Source organism: Lepidochelys kempii, chromosome 3 (assembly GCF_965140265.1).
Source record: "Lepidochelys kempii isolate rLepKem1 chromosome 3, rLepKem1.hap2, whole genome shotgun sequence".
In the NCBI taxonomy this organism is placed as follows: domain Eukaryota; kingdom Metazoa; phylum Chordata; order Testudines; family Cheloniidae; genus Lepidochelys; species Lepidochelys kempii.
Genome location: NC_133258.1, coordinates 124,894,963 through 124,908,221, shown reverse-complemented (window position 1 = coordinate 124,908,221; position 13,259 = coordinate 124,894,963). Strand labels below are relative to the sequence as shown.

At 47.0% G+C, this 13,259-nt stretch overlaps 1 protein-coding gene across 5 annotated transcripts in view; it reads left to right on the top strand.

Moving 5' to 3' along the window:
* The first annotated feature begins 607 nt into the window (after positions 1-607).
* Positions 608-13,259, top strand: part of C3H6orf118 (chromosome 3 C6orf118 homolog) — a 45,416-nt gene continuing 32,764 nt past the window's right edge. For all 5 annotated transcript variants that reach the window (XR_012158126.1, XM_073337879.1, XM_073337878.1 and 2 more), the window contains exons 1-3: positions 608-980; positions 5,457-6,156; positions 10,025-10,147. Coding sequence is in view for 4 of the 5 variants with exons in the window: in XM_073337879.1 (XP_073193980.1) it covers positions 5,464-6,156; positions 10,025-10,147 (816 nt within the window). In the remaining variant the exon portion in view is untranslated. The remainder of the gene's footprint in view (positions 981-5,456; positions 6,157-10,024; positions 10,148-13,259) is intronic.

Below are 13,259 nucleotides of genomic sequence, written 5' to 3'. Positions count from 1 at the left end.
GCTTAATAATTATATATTAATGAAGTGTTTAGAAATGTGGTTGGAATGATCCCACCATGGAAGCACACCTTCACAAATCAGCAGATATTAACCTCTGTTATGTGGTATCATGCGCATAGAGTATGCTGAAGGTGGGTGTTAGATATAATGGCATCACAATGGTTAAACTTATCAAGGAAGTATACCATGGGACCAGGGCCCTTGCTCTGCTCCACGCCTCTGTAAATATAAACCCCTGTTATGTTACCAGTGTATCTCTGACACAGTGTATCACTGTGCTAAAAATTAACTTGCACTGTGCTGTCATTGAGTCATATTACATAAGAGTTTGCAATGCATCTGCCCACACAGTGCCTGGCTCAAGCCAGGCCTAATAGCCCACAATTACATGAGCACTAAGTTATTATTTAATGATTATTTATGATCTGCTAGGTGCCGTATCAGGTTCAAAAACAAAGACAGTCTTTGATCCGAAGAGTTTAAATTATTGAGAGTGTAATTTTCCGGGGTGTTATCTGTTTGCAAATATTGAACTCTGACAGCAGGGAGAAATAGGCTTTCAACTTTGCACAAGGTGTTATGTGCATTCAATATACAAAGAAGAACAGGCTGTCGCTCCTTGGGATGCAGAATAGCTCCTGGGAGTGTGTCCAACTGTCCAGTGTGTTTTAACAGATCAGTATTCCAAACAAAAACAAAACAATCAGGTTGGAATTTAAAATACCAGTTGTCAACCTTGAGGAGAAAAAGAATTCCCACCAGGGAGGCGGTTTTGATCCCACAAGCTTGCTCGACTCCACTGGGAAATACCCTGGCCTTCGGAGGTTCCTTTCGCAGCAGCGTGCACGGTCGCTCAGCAGCAGCAGGAGCGAGAATGCAGAATGTTTCTCTGGTTTCCCGGTAACAGCATCCCGGCCGAAGGGGAGCCGTTATGCTGGAGACACAGTGGAGCCGGTGAGAGCAGACAGCGGAGCCTTGACGTAAGTTACCGTTCCGCCATTCGGGCCTCTGCTGCAATGCTTCCCCCGGGGCTGGGTTCTGTGGGACAGTGGTTTAGAGTCCGTCGTTTTTAGAAAGCAACGCACTGCATGGGTGGGTCCTGGAGGCTGTGGGCCGGGCTGTGCAGAGCGAGCGAGTTACTACTAGAAGGTGCAGTGAAAGGGCGCTACAGAAAATGAACACAGTTGCCGACTTTCACGCGGTCAATAAGCACCCCGACTTTCACAATAAGCCAAAAATCAAGCTAATCCCATTTCAAAACAAGCCAACCCCTGAGAAACCCAATACTCTATGTGACTAGATCACACTGGCCAGAGCCAGATTAACTCTCCTGTGGGCCCAGGGCTATCCGATTTTATGGGGCCCCTGAGGGTTTGAAGTGTGGGAGTGGGCTCAGGGCTGGGGCAGGGGTCTGGGAGGGGGTGCAGTTCCAGCTGGGTGGTGGGCTCTGGGGTGGGGCCAGGGATGGGATGGGGTTGGGTTGCAGCAGGAGGTTCGGGGTGTGGGCTCTGGGTGGGAGTTTGGGTGCAGGAAGGGGCTCAGGGTTGGGACGGGGGTTGGGGTGCAGGTGGAGGTGCGGGGTCTGGGAGGGAGTTTGGGTGTAGGAGGGGGCTCTGGGCTGGGGCAGGGGGTTGGGGTGCAGGAGGGGGTGCAGGCTCCAGCCAGAAGGCGCTTATCTTGGGCAGCTCCTGGTCAGTGGCACAGCGGGGCTAAGGCAGGATCCCCAAGAGTTGTCAAATCCATGGAAACTAAGCAGAAATTGGGCTTGTTTTAGGCTGAATTGGCTCGTGCGTTGCGTGTTGGCTAGCTCTTTGGCTGTCAGGGCTTTTACAGTAGCTTGTAGTTTCTTGTTTTTTGATTGGCTCCCGGCCAATCAGAATGAAAGCTTGAATTGGGTGATTTTGGCTCCAGTCCCGCTATAGCATGTGTGTGCGTCACTGTGCGTGGCAGCAGCGCTGAGTGTGTGTGTGCGTCCCCTCCCCTGCCCTTGCCCCTGAACTCCTGCGGCCTCTAGGCAAGAGGGGCATGCCAGCACTCGCGGCTCCAGCCCCGTGGGGGTGGGGGTGGGGCCGGGGCTGAGTGTGCGAGGCTCGGGGACCCGTGACCGGCCCTCAGCGTGGAAACTTGCCACGGGCTGGATGAAAAGAAGCAACAGGCCCCATCCATCCCGCAGGCCTCCCCTTGGCCCAAGACCCTGGGCTGCAACCCCTAAAGCCCCTGCATTAATCCGGCCCTGCCCCCGGCATGCAGTCTGGGACTGTGGTGGGCCTGCTGTGCACCCCTGACTCTCTCCCCATCTTGCCCCTGCTTGCGGGAGGCCGATAAAAAAACACAAGCAAGAAGCTACAGGCCAAAAACTAGCCAACAAGCAACTCACAAGCCAATTAAGCCAAAAACAAGCCCAATGTCTGCGTTTTCTTTGCGGGTTTGGCGTGTCTGAAAATGAACTGTGCTTTCAGTTGACTCAAGCCCAAGAAGCAGAGCAGGACTACTACCATTCATTATTCAGTACCAAGCGTGTGGTCAGTGCTACGTAAAGCATAACGGCAGATGCAGGGTCCCAATCTGCTCCTAGCTACACTGAGATAAATACGGAGTAACTCCAAAGACTCCAATAATTCTGTTTACACCGGCATAAATAGGGCCAGAATTGAACTCAAGTTCTCTAGCCTAGTGAGCTTACCGTATCAGAGCATGATCCAACAAGGCTCTGAGCAGCACGTGGGGGTTGAGAGCACTCAGCAGCTCTCAAGAGCAGGCTGGGAACAGGCATAAGTAACCTTGTCAAGGAAGGTTTCAGAGTAACAGCCGTGTTAGTCTGTATTCGCAAAAAGAAAAGGAGTACTTGTGGCACCTTAGAGACTAACCAATTTATTTGAGCATAAGCTTTCGTGAGCTACAGCTCACTTCGAGTTTTACACAGGAAAGCCCCCAAGCTCTGCCGTCTATAGCTATAATGTAGTATTGTATTAGAATGTACTGTTGTAAAATGTAATACGTTGAACAAATACTGCAGAATATTATAAAACACATTCATTTACACTGTTGCTTGTTCTTCTTTAATGATAGGGTGAGGTCGTCGCAAGCCCCTACATTTATGTTTCCTAACACTTTCCATTATAATGGATTTTTGGGACCTTTTCTCTAAGAAGCATTAGCACCTCCATTGTTTGACATTCAGGACAGGGAGATCCCTTCATGCTACAAAAGTGCCTTTTCTGTGTCTGGTGATCGTCTATTGAGATTTAGCTAAGGGCTTGTCCACAGGAACAATGAGTTTGTGGCAAGCTGGGGTGTCAATCTACTCTGCACTAGCCTGCTGGGGTCTGACTGTCCCTCAGCACTCTGCTAATGGGCAGCCACCATTTTTTGATGATGCGCTTTGAGCTAGTCCCATTTCAAAAAGGACGAGCTCAGAGCGCTCTGCCAAGCTGCTAACACCCAGCAGCAGGATGCTGAGGGACAGTGAGACCCCAGCAGGCTAGTGTAGCGCACACTCACGCCCCTGCTTGCCATGAACAACTGCAATAATTGTTCTTGAAGACAAGCTCCGAGTGTTAAAAATCACCAGTTCCCTCCTCTCATGTCTCTCCTTGGGAACGTTTTGGCTCAAACCACTAAATATTCTGAAGAGCCCAGCCTTGTCACTCCCACAACGGCAGCCTCCACTGCACTAGGAATACCTGGGAGTTGCCAGAGCGGTAGCTGCACTGCGGGTAGGGGAATGCAGAGAGGCCCCTGGGCTGCCGTAACAACCCCTTTTCTTTCCTTACACCCCCAGGCCAGCACATAGCCCCAGCTTCTGGGTGGCCAAGAAAGAGAGTCAGACCAGGCTCCTCTGTTTGCCTGAAGCTGCGAATGAGCGACGGGATGGATCACTTGGTGATCACCTCTTCTGTTCATTCCCTCTGGGGCACCTGGCACTGGCCACGTTGGACGACAGGATCCTGGGCTAGATGGACCTTTGGTCTGACACAGCCCCAAACATGGGGTGGCCACAGACAATACCGATCTGTCATGTTGCATTATGTTAGATGGAGCAGTGATTGAACCATGTTTAAATATGATTTTGTCCTACGGCCAGTAAAGACGGGGGCCAAAGTGTGATTTTCTATCAAACTAAGCTGGTTGATTAGGGTTTGTTTTTTGCAGTTTCTCAGCCACCGTTCTTACATAGCAAGGGCGGGGAAGGACCTGCATGTAGATTTTTTTTTAAATTATTTTTTAGCTCCTCACTACAAGCCACTGCACATGTGCCAGTGGGAGTGAGTTGCTGAGGAGCTGCAACAGAACCCCTGACTCTTGGAGGCTCAGCACATACTTCTGCAAAGCCTGGTTTGTCCAACAGATTTGTTGGGTAAATACCAACCTACATGTAGTGACGCAAAAGCTGTGATAACTGGCAGGTGTGCATGGAGTCAAACTAGGTTAGAGCTATACTCAAAAACCATGTTGTATGTGCAAAATACTTCTCTTCTAACACGTCTAAATTGGCTGCCCAAACTGTATTAGACAAACTTCTTTTTGCCACAACTGAGTTTAAACTTAAGCACCTTAGTTATACTTGGTTGTTGAGCTACTGTAAATTGAATCACACACTAGGTCTAGTACTAAGGTCCTGATCCTGCAAGCTTTTATACATACACATGGTTAACTTTAAGCACATGAGTAATCTCATTGAAATCAGTGGGACTACTCTTGTGTTTAAAGTTAAGCAAAGACATAAATAGGTGTAGGATGACGGCTTTATGCACAGCTCTCCCACATTGCGTCCTGATGAAACTACACAGACATCCTCTGTCAGATGCTTTGCAGAAATGGCATTTTCCTGAGTGATTTCAAAGGGACCACAACACCACAGTGATCTGATTTAAGACATAACTTTGAAACAGAATGTGAGTGACAATCAGATGTGTTACAAAATTATTTTTTAAAAAACCTCAATTCCTCCCTGCAAAAAATCAGGAAATTCCCCTCATAATTTTCCATGTCACTAATATTTTTGGCAACTCTTGGAATTCTTTCTTATAATTTTCCACAGATCACCCTGTTTGCAGTCTATCTCATTGTAGAGTCTAATGTCATTCATGGGTCCTACAAAAATTCCCATCACAACTGGCACCTACGGGTATGGTTGTAGAGATGAGATCAGCAATATACTGGGCATGGAGAATGGATGCAGACTTTTAGCCCTACAGGTGGTACTCCCAGTTCAAGGTTGGGACATGCTGAATGGGGCACATTGTAGGGAAGGCATGTTGAATTTGACATGACTGCTTTCTGTGCTGTTTGGTTTGATACTTCATGGGCTTGGCTATCCAGGGCTGAGAATCCAACCACTAATTTCACTTAAAATATTCTATTATGAAGCTAGAAGAGGTGAGGCAAATGTTGAATTTTTTTTCAACTAAAACTTTCCTACTTTTTGTTGTTGTTTTCTGTGATATAATCATCAGTTTTACCATGGCAGAAAGCAAGCAAGAGAGGAGCTTGACTCATCTTTTAGATGGCTTGGAAAAGGCCCACAGAGCTGATGTTCAACTTTACACCTCAGGACACTTAAACCATAACAAGCTTTATAAGCCGCAAGAGAATATAAAACCGGGATACTGGGACAGCGCCAAGAAACCAACACGTTTCATGACAGAAAGAAAGCAATTCCCAGCTCAAAATATATGCGATGAGACAGCCAAGAAGATGAAAAATACTTTCACCCCCAGCACCACACTGGTTCCAGTACGTGCCAAATCTGCATCTCCTATCTACAAACACTCTCAGGCACTCATGGCCAGTGTTTATCGCCCAGTGAATGGCCCATTAACTTCTACTCCTTTGGAAAGGCAGTTGAAAGAGCTTAAAAAGAAAATAGAGGAAGAAACTGACAGACTCAATAAGCCACTTAAAAGAGAAGAGTTAGATGTGCCAGAGATGAAGGTGTTGAAGTACAAGCCAGCTAAGAACAGCCGACGTGCTGCTGCTGAAGTTGCTAAGGATGAGTACCAGTTTATGCCTTCATATTTGGCTGGAGTGACTAAAACTGATCAGTTTAACAAGTTTTTACATTTTCAGAGGGATTTTATTGTCAAGCGTGATCTGCTAGAGAATGACACCACTGGGAGCAAAGCATCAGAGCGGCATGAAAGGAAGTTGGCTCAGGTAAGGAAAAGCACGTCAATAATTATTACAAACACAACACATCCTCCCCCCAGATCCTACAAACCTTCTAAACTGGACAGGGTAAGAAATGATAAATCTGATCATTGCTATGAGAGAGCCCCACTCGTAGCCAAGGAGTTACAGTAAGAGATTCATTTAGTAGTAGTTAGAGACAGAAAAGATTTGTTAGGTTCTCATTTGGGCACCCAACTGCAGTTGCTGGGTCACCGAACAGCTGATTAACATTGCTGTGAGCAGGGAAATGTATTTCAGTCTGGGCATGTGAGAGAATCATTTTTACAAGGCCTTGTGTCCCTTGACCCTTTCCATGGTGGGCAGGGGTGTGAGGGTGGGTACAAATTTGTTCTAGGTCAAGGAAGAGTCATAGCACAGGCTGACAGTTTGTCAGTATTGGTCCCACCGACATACACAGCATGGGGTCTTTCTCAGAAGCACAGGGTATTGGCTGATCCTGATCTTGCTCTTCAGTTCCTGCTGTTAAGTTTAAGAATACAGGCTACCTGTGATCACTAACCATGGTTTGATTTGGGATGAGGCTTTGGGCTTTGCATACTGGATGACTGCAGCTGGGCACTCTATTCAGCTTGAATCAAGAGAGAGTTTAGGAGGTGATATAGCCAAGCTTTTCGCAACCACCCTTCAGTGCAAGTGGTTTCCCACTCTAAAACTGGCCTTGATTAAGGGTGTCCTGCTTGGATGTGAATGTCAGAATGAGATGAAGAAGGTACTAGCAGAGGTTCTCTGGTGCACCGTAGAATCCCTGCTTGCACTGCAGCATTCAAGTCACCAACACTAATTGTTCTGTATTTTTGGAACCCACCAGGTTTCAGAGGTCTCGAAGGAAGGATGCCATTTTGCTGATGGACCACTCTACTGGTGGGCCAGGGTGACTTTAGATAGCTTAGTTGTCCCTGGCCATTGATACATTGGCTCCTCATTGTCCTCTCTGTCAGCTTTGTCTGCCTATGTCACCGTGGTATTCAGAAGCCTTGGGAATGATGCAGTAGGCAGGGAGATAACTAGAGAGCTAAGAGTACTGATGGCAGAAATAGAAATCTGTCTGACTGCAGCATACAAGATTTTTGAAATGTTATCCTGTGGCTGTGCAAGAGGCAAAGCTCCCCCCACCCAATTTACACACTAGCTATTTTATAAGAGTGCAGCGGGTTGGTGATCAGTGGTATTTGCAGACAGGGAGTTCAGCTTAACAGGCCAGTGAGTAGTGATGGCTGCTCGCCAGAGAGGGAGACTGATAGTCCAGGCTTGAAAGAGGCAGCAGCCCCCCTCAGTGAGAGCACTGGGCAAACCAGATGTTGGCAATGAAATGGGTAACGAACAGCTAAGGAAAGGTGTGCTCCCACTTCCTGGATGCCTCCAACCTACTGCAGCAGCTGCACTAGGACAAAGTGTACATCTCTGGTAAGAGGGCTGAATGCTTGAGGAAGGATAACCACCACCAGACCTTTGGCTCCTCTTAGATACAAGCTGCCATGCTGAGAGAACTGGATAAGAAGTTGGTAACTTCCAACTGCAATAGGTATCCCTAGAGGAATATCTCTCCACTTGGTCCCAGGGTGCATCAAAGAGAACAGGAGAAGAGTAGGCAAAGGAATAAATACATACCTGAGAGAGACCTCCCAGGAACTGCCTCTTTGTAGAGTTGCCATTGCATTAAAAATTCCCAGGAAAACCAAGAATTTATAGGCCAACCTTGCACTTACTAATTCTTCATCCGAGGGACACAGTTATAAGGCAATAATGAATCAAGAGAGACTTTTCTTCACTGGGAAGAAAAGATGATCACGCTGTCAGTAGAATGAGCTAGAGAAGGTACATCGATGTGAATTAGAATCAGAGGAGCGAGGTTTGCCACAATTTGAAATGAAGGGAGTGTGTGCTGTTCATTATCATAAGCAGGAAAATGGCATCTTGCTATTCGAATAAAAGAGCAGTTTAGCCTTAATAAAAAAAAATAACCCACAACTGATTTGCTGCAAAAACATTGACATTTCTCTACAAAAATACAGAGAACATTTTCCCCAAGACAAGTTTGAGTCCATCACGTTTTTTTGTGACTTTGTGAAAGTCTACTACAGTGAAAGCTGTTAGCCAGCAGCAATGGCAAACTTTGGCCTTTGATTGGATCTGCACATTTCCCTTTCTGCCTCTGTTGGGAGATAGGAATGTTCACAAAGTGAAACTGTGCCATGGCTCATCACCTGAATAAGGACATCTCCCTGAAGCAAGTATGATATTGGAGATGAACAGAGCACTAGAAGACTAGACTAGAAGCACTATAGAGCAAATGTTGCAGTGGATGGGGATGGAGCCGATGACTTAACATATCTCTTCTGTCTCTAATGCCTAAGATTTTGTAGTCAGAAGAGATGTCTATATGAACAGTCACAACACCATGAGTAGGGCCCTACCAAATTCACAGTCCATTTCGGTCAATTTAATGGTCATAGGATTTTAAAAATTGTAAATTTCATGATTTCAGCTATTTAAATCTGAAATTTCACAGTATTGTAATTGTAGGGGGTCCTGAGCAAAAAAGGAGGTGTGTGTGTGTGTGTGTGTGCGCGTGTGTGTGTCGGGGGGGTGCAAAGTTATTGTAGAGGGGATGCGGTACTGCTACCCTCGCTACTGCGCTACTGCTGTGACCGCACTGCCATCAGAGCTGGGTGCCTGGAGAGCAGCAGCTGCTGGCCTTAAATCCCAGCCTTAAATGCAGAGCCGCCACCGGCAGCAGCGCAGAAGTAAGGCTGGCCTGGTATGGTGTTGCCACCCTAACTTCTGCACTGCTGCCTGCAGAGCTGGGCCCTCAGTCAGCAGCCGCCACTCTCCGGCCGCCCAGCTCTGCAGGCAGCAGTGCAGAAGTTAGGGTGGCATCACCATACCAGGCCAGCCTTACTTCTGCGCTGCTGCTGGAGGCGACTCTGCCTTCAGAGCTGGGCTCCCGGCCAGCAGCTGCCGCTCTCCAACCCAGCCAGCTCTGAAGGCAGCGCAGAAGTAAGGGTGGCCTTATGGCAACCCCCCTAAAATAACCTTGTGACCCCCCTGCAAATCCCTTTTGGGTCAGGACCCCCAATTTGAAATCTTTCTCGTGAAATCTGTATAGTATAGGGTAAAAGCGCACACAAGACCAGATTTCATGGGTGGGGAGACCAGATTTCATGGTCCGTGATGCATTTTTCATGGCCGTGAATTTGGTAGAGCCCTAACCGTGAGGTTATAAATGTTGCATACCTTGTCCAAGATTTCATAACAGTTTTCTTTAAGGAATGAGATGATGGATTCTAAGGGCAACATTCTCATCTGTTGTAAACAGGCATAGATCCGTGGAAGCCTGTGGCATTATACCGATTAATAACGGCTGAGGAATTGGCCTTAAATGTCTAAGCAATGATACTTAACAATATATTCAGGTCTAATATACTAATTGCTGCCTATAACACTCTTCCTAGGGCTTCTCTTTCTTTTCTCTTGGCTATTATAAACAACACTTACTTTTCATTTCCAATCTGAGCCTTTCTTCTTACTGCTGAGCAGGGTTCTCCAAATGTATTTTTCATCCTGTGAACTGTGTTATGAGTGAGAGAAAATCTTTTCTTGAGTGATCTCCTCCTAATTCTTTAATCTTCCATTGCTTGGTTGCCATATTTAATTTCGTACACCATCAGGACGGGCTCCACAGATCCACAGACGGTTGAAGGACTGCTGTTTGAGAATCACTGGTTTAAAGCATATCCCTGAGTCTGTGCTGTCTGTACCCTCTAGAGCCGAGTGGGGATGATGCATCCGACACACACCTGCATGCAGCTGTTAATTCTGATTTTTACTCCAGGAGCTCCAGAGGATCTGTGATTGTAACCGTCCCCATTTCAAACGGCTGCAGGTCTTTGGGGATGTGTTTGAAGATATTTGCAACAGCTCTTTAATATTTGGTGATATTCTGAAGGAAGTTAAGGTAAGAGATACCAGTCAGGCTTAGCACATTGTGATCTAAAGGTTCTCTATCTCCTGTTTTGTATTATCAGTGTTGTGCCCTATGAACTCTAGGGACTGTTCACAAAATGTCATGGAATCAGCTAACACTACTCTATGGAACCAAGATGTCCATCCCTTCCTAGCTACTGTAAATGAAGTGACATTTTTACTTTCCTTTTATTCCTCCCTGATCTCTTGGCCACACATTAAAATCAGACACACCTGTGAAGCCTTCCTGTGCTCCTGATATGCTCAAAGAATCTCCTAATTTGTATGTAATTGTTATGCCCCCACGAAGGTTGGATGATTCTTTCTTAGTTTGTGCTCTCTCCTGGCTCCTTTGCTCTATTTTGCTAAACATACAAGAGCAGAGAAGTGCTGAGAGAGAGAGCAACTGGAGAAAAAGTCAGTCTGCCTGCCCAGCAATCTGAGGTGACAAAAAGCTTTCTCTGCTTCCCTACCATCTCCAGGTATCGCTGTGCTAATAGCGAGAGGGTCTTCCACAGATCCACGAAGGAGATGGCAGCAGTTCCTGGGCTGTGAACATGCACACAGTGGGAGGTGTGGGGTCTTGCGTAGCCTATAAAGATAATGTTTGCTTATATTGATATAAAAATATGTTGAAATGTAAGTATGCTCAACAAGGTTTGACAATAGCCAAGTGAGGCCTGGTGAAATATAAGGAAAGTTAAGTACAACAATTCAGAAGCAAGCTGGAAACAAGTTAGGGCATAACCCCAGGTCATGTTATCTGGCTATACCGAAAGAAGGACAGGAGACACTTGATATGGTTTTAATCAGGCTGAAACTTTATTATTGGATGTCTGGGACTACCTGGCAGATAAAAGTGTACAGTGCAGGAACCTCCATGATCATTCAGTATCTACCCAGGAGCTTCTGCCAGCGCCCGTCCCACCCTTTTTTCCATCCAGATCCCCCAGCCAACTCATTGCTGGGACCTTACCATTCCCCCACCCCTTGAACAAGGGTGAAGGTGGACGATAAGAAAGAGGGGTCGGCTTCCTGCCATGCCAGTCATAGGAGCCCAGAATCCCCTCCCCCACTTCTGCTGCTTTAACAACCACCTCCTTTTTAAGACCTTTACCAAGCCATTTATCTGATCACTGTATCCCTCCCCTGCACTGGACATCCGCCACAAGGAGGTGCCAGTAATTACCATCCAGTCAGGTTCCCAGACATTCCTTAATGCCCCTGTTATATCAGCCAAAAACGTGTCTGTGCCCAAGTCTGACAGGTAAACCTCATCCTCCTGAAATAACTCTGGTTCCCCATATGCTAGGCCAGAATGCAAAATTACCGACCCTTCTATGGCTCCAAGGAATTTGGCCAACTCCCTGTTCCCATACCTCCTTACCTTGTCCACCTTGGGGGGCTTCACAGCTCCCTGCCAGATTCTGCATTGAAGCAAGTCTAACCACACAATTTTTACTCCTGGAAAAAGTTCCCTTCACACATTCCCAAATTGTTTTCCCCCCTGGTGCACCACAATTATATCTGGTGACCGCTGACAAGCCCTCACAGCTGCGAATTCTCAGGCAACTTGGCCGCTCACCTATGCGCTCAAAAAAACCCCAATACTGTGCCCTTAGAGCCACACCACCATCTGTATGGCTGGTCATCCATTCCTCTGGAATGAAAATACAATAAATTAACACTGACTCACCCCCTGGGGTCTCACATACATCCTGTAGGCTTCTGAATGCCAATGTCCGATTGCCTCGATTGCCTCTGCCCCCATACCTAGCTGTGCTGCTGCTGGTGCCACCCCAATCCTGAACGAGTGGGAATCAAATTCCTGGGCTGGCAGCGCCAGCCTTGTCAGTCCCTGTCTCAACACTGTAACGAACTGGTACGTTGTGAGGGGACTCCCGTCACCATGCATAAAGAGAGGCCCATCCCTCTCCAGTCGTATGCCCTCAAAGCCTCCATGGGGCAGACCTCAGGCTCACCACCTGAATAACAGATTCACCCCAGCCGCCCCGATAAGTCATTGACCTTCAGAAATGTATCATCACTTCTTGCCCCTGCCAGTATACATTACACAGTTCCAAAACCCTTCCCACGCCCACTTTTGCGGCAGCTTCTGAGCCCCTCTTTTATTTCCTGCCTGTAAAACTCTATTCCCCCTCCCCCGGCAAGCCAGACAATACCCTCCCCCTCAAGGGTGACCATATTTCCCAAAGGGAAAATGGGACATCGTGTGGGGCTAGTCTGAGCCACCCCCTCCCCCGCAGGGCTGGCCTGAGTCTCTCACCCGAGCCCTGCCTCCCCCTGCATGGGCTACCACTGCTGCTCCCCCACCCCGCACATTCCTCCGCACACCGCTTTTTTGACAAAAGTGGGCATTTGTCCCTGTCATAAATATAAAGGGAAGGGTAAACCCCTTTGAAATCCCTCCTGGCCAGGGGAAAGCTCCTCTCACCTGTAAAGGGTTAAGAAGCTAAAGGTAACCTCGCTGGCACCTGACCAAAATGACCAATGAGGAGACAAGATACTTTCAAAAGCTGGGAGGAGGGAGAGAAACAAAGGGTCTGTGTGTCTGTCTATATTCTGTCTTTGCCGGGGACAGACCAGGAATGGAGTCTTAGAACTTTTAGTAAGTAATCTAGCTAGGTATACGTTAGATTATGATTTCTTTAAATGGCTGAGAAAAGAATTGTGCTGAATAGAATAACTATTTCTGTCTGTGTACCTTTTTTGTAACTTAAGGTTTTGCCTAGAGGGGTTCTCTATGTTTTTGAATCTAATTACCCTGTAAGATATCTACCATCCTGATTTTACAGGGGGGATTTCTTTATTTCTATTTACTTCTATTTTTATTAAACAATTTACTTCATTGTTCTCAAATCCAAGGGTTTGGGTCTGTGGTCACCTATGCAAATTGGTGAGGCTTTTTATCCAACATTTCCCAGGAAAGGGGGGGTGCAAGTGTTGGGAGGATTGTTCAGGTTCTTAAGATCCAAGGGTCTGGGTCTGTAGTCACCTAGGCAAATTGGTGAGGCTTTTTACCAAACCTTGTCCAGGAACTGGGGTGCAAGGTTTTGGGAAGTATTTTGGGGGGAAAGACGCAT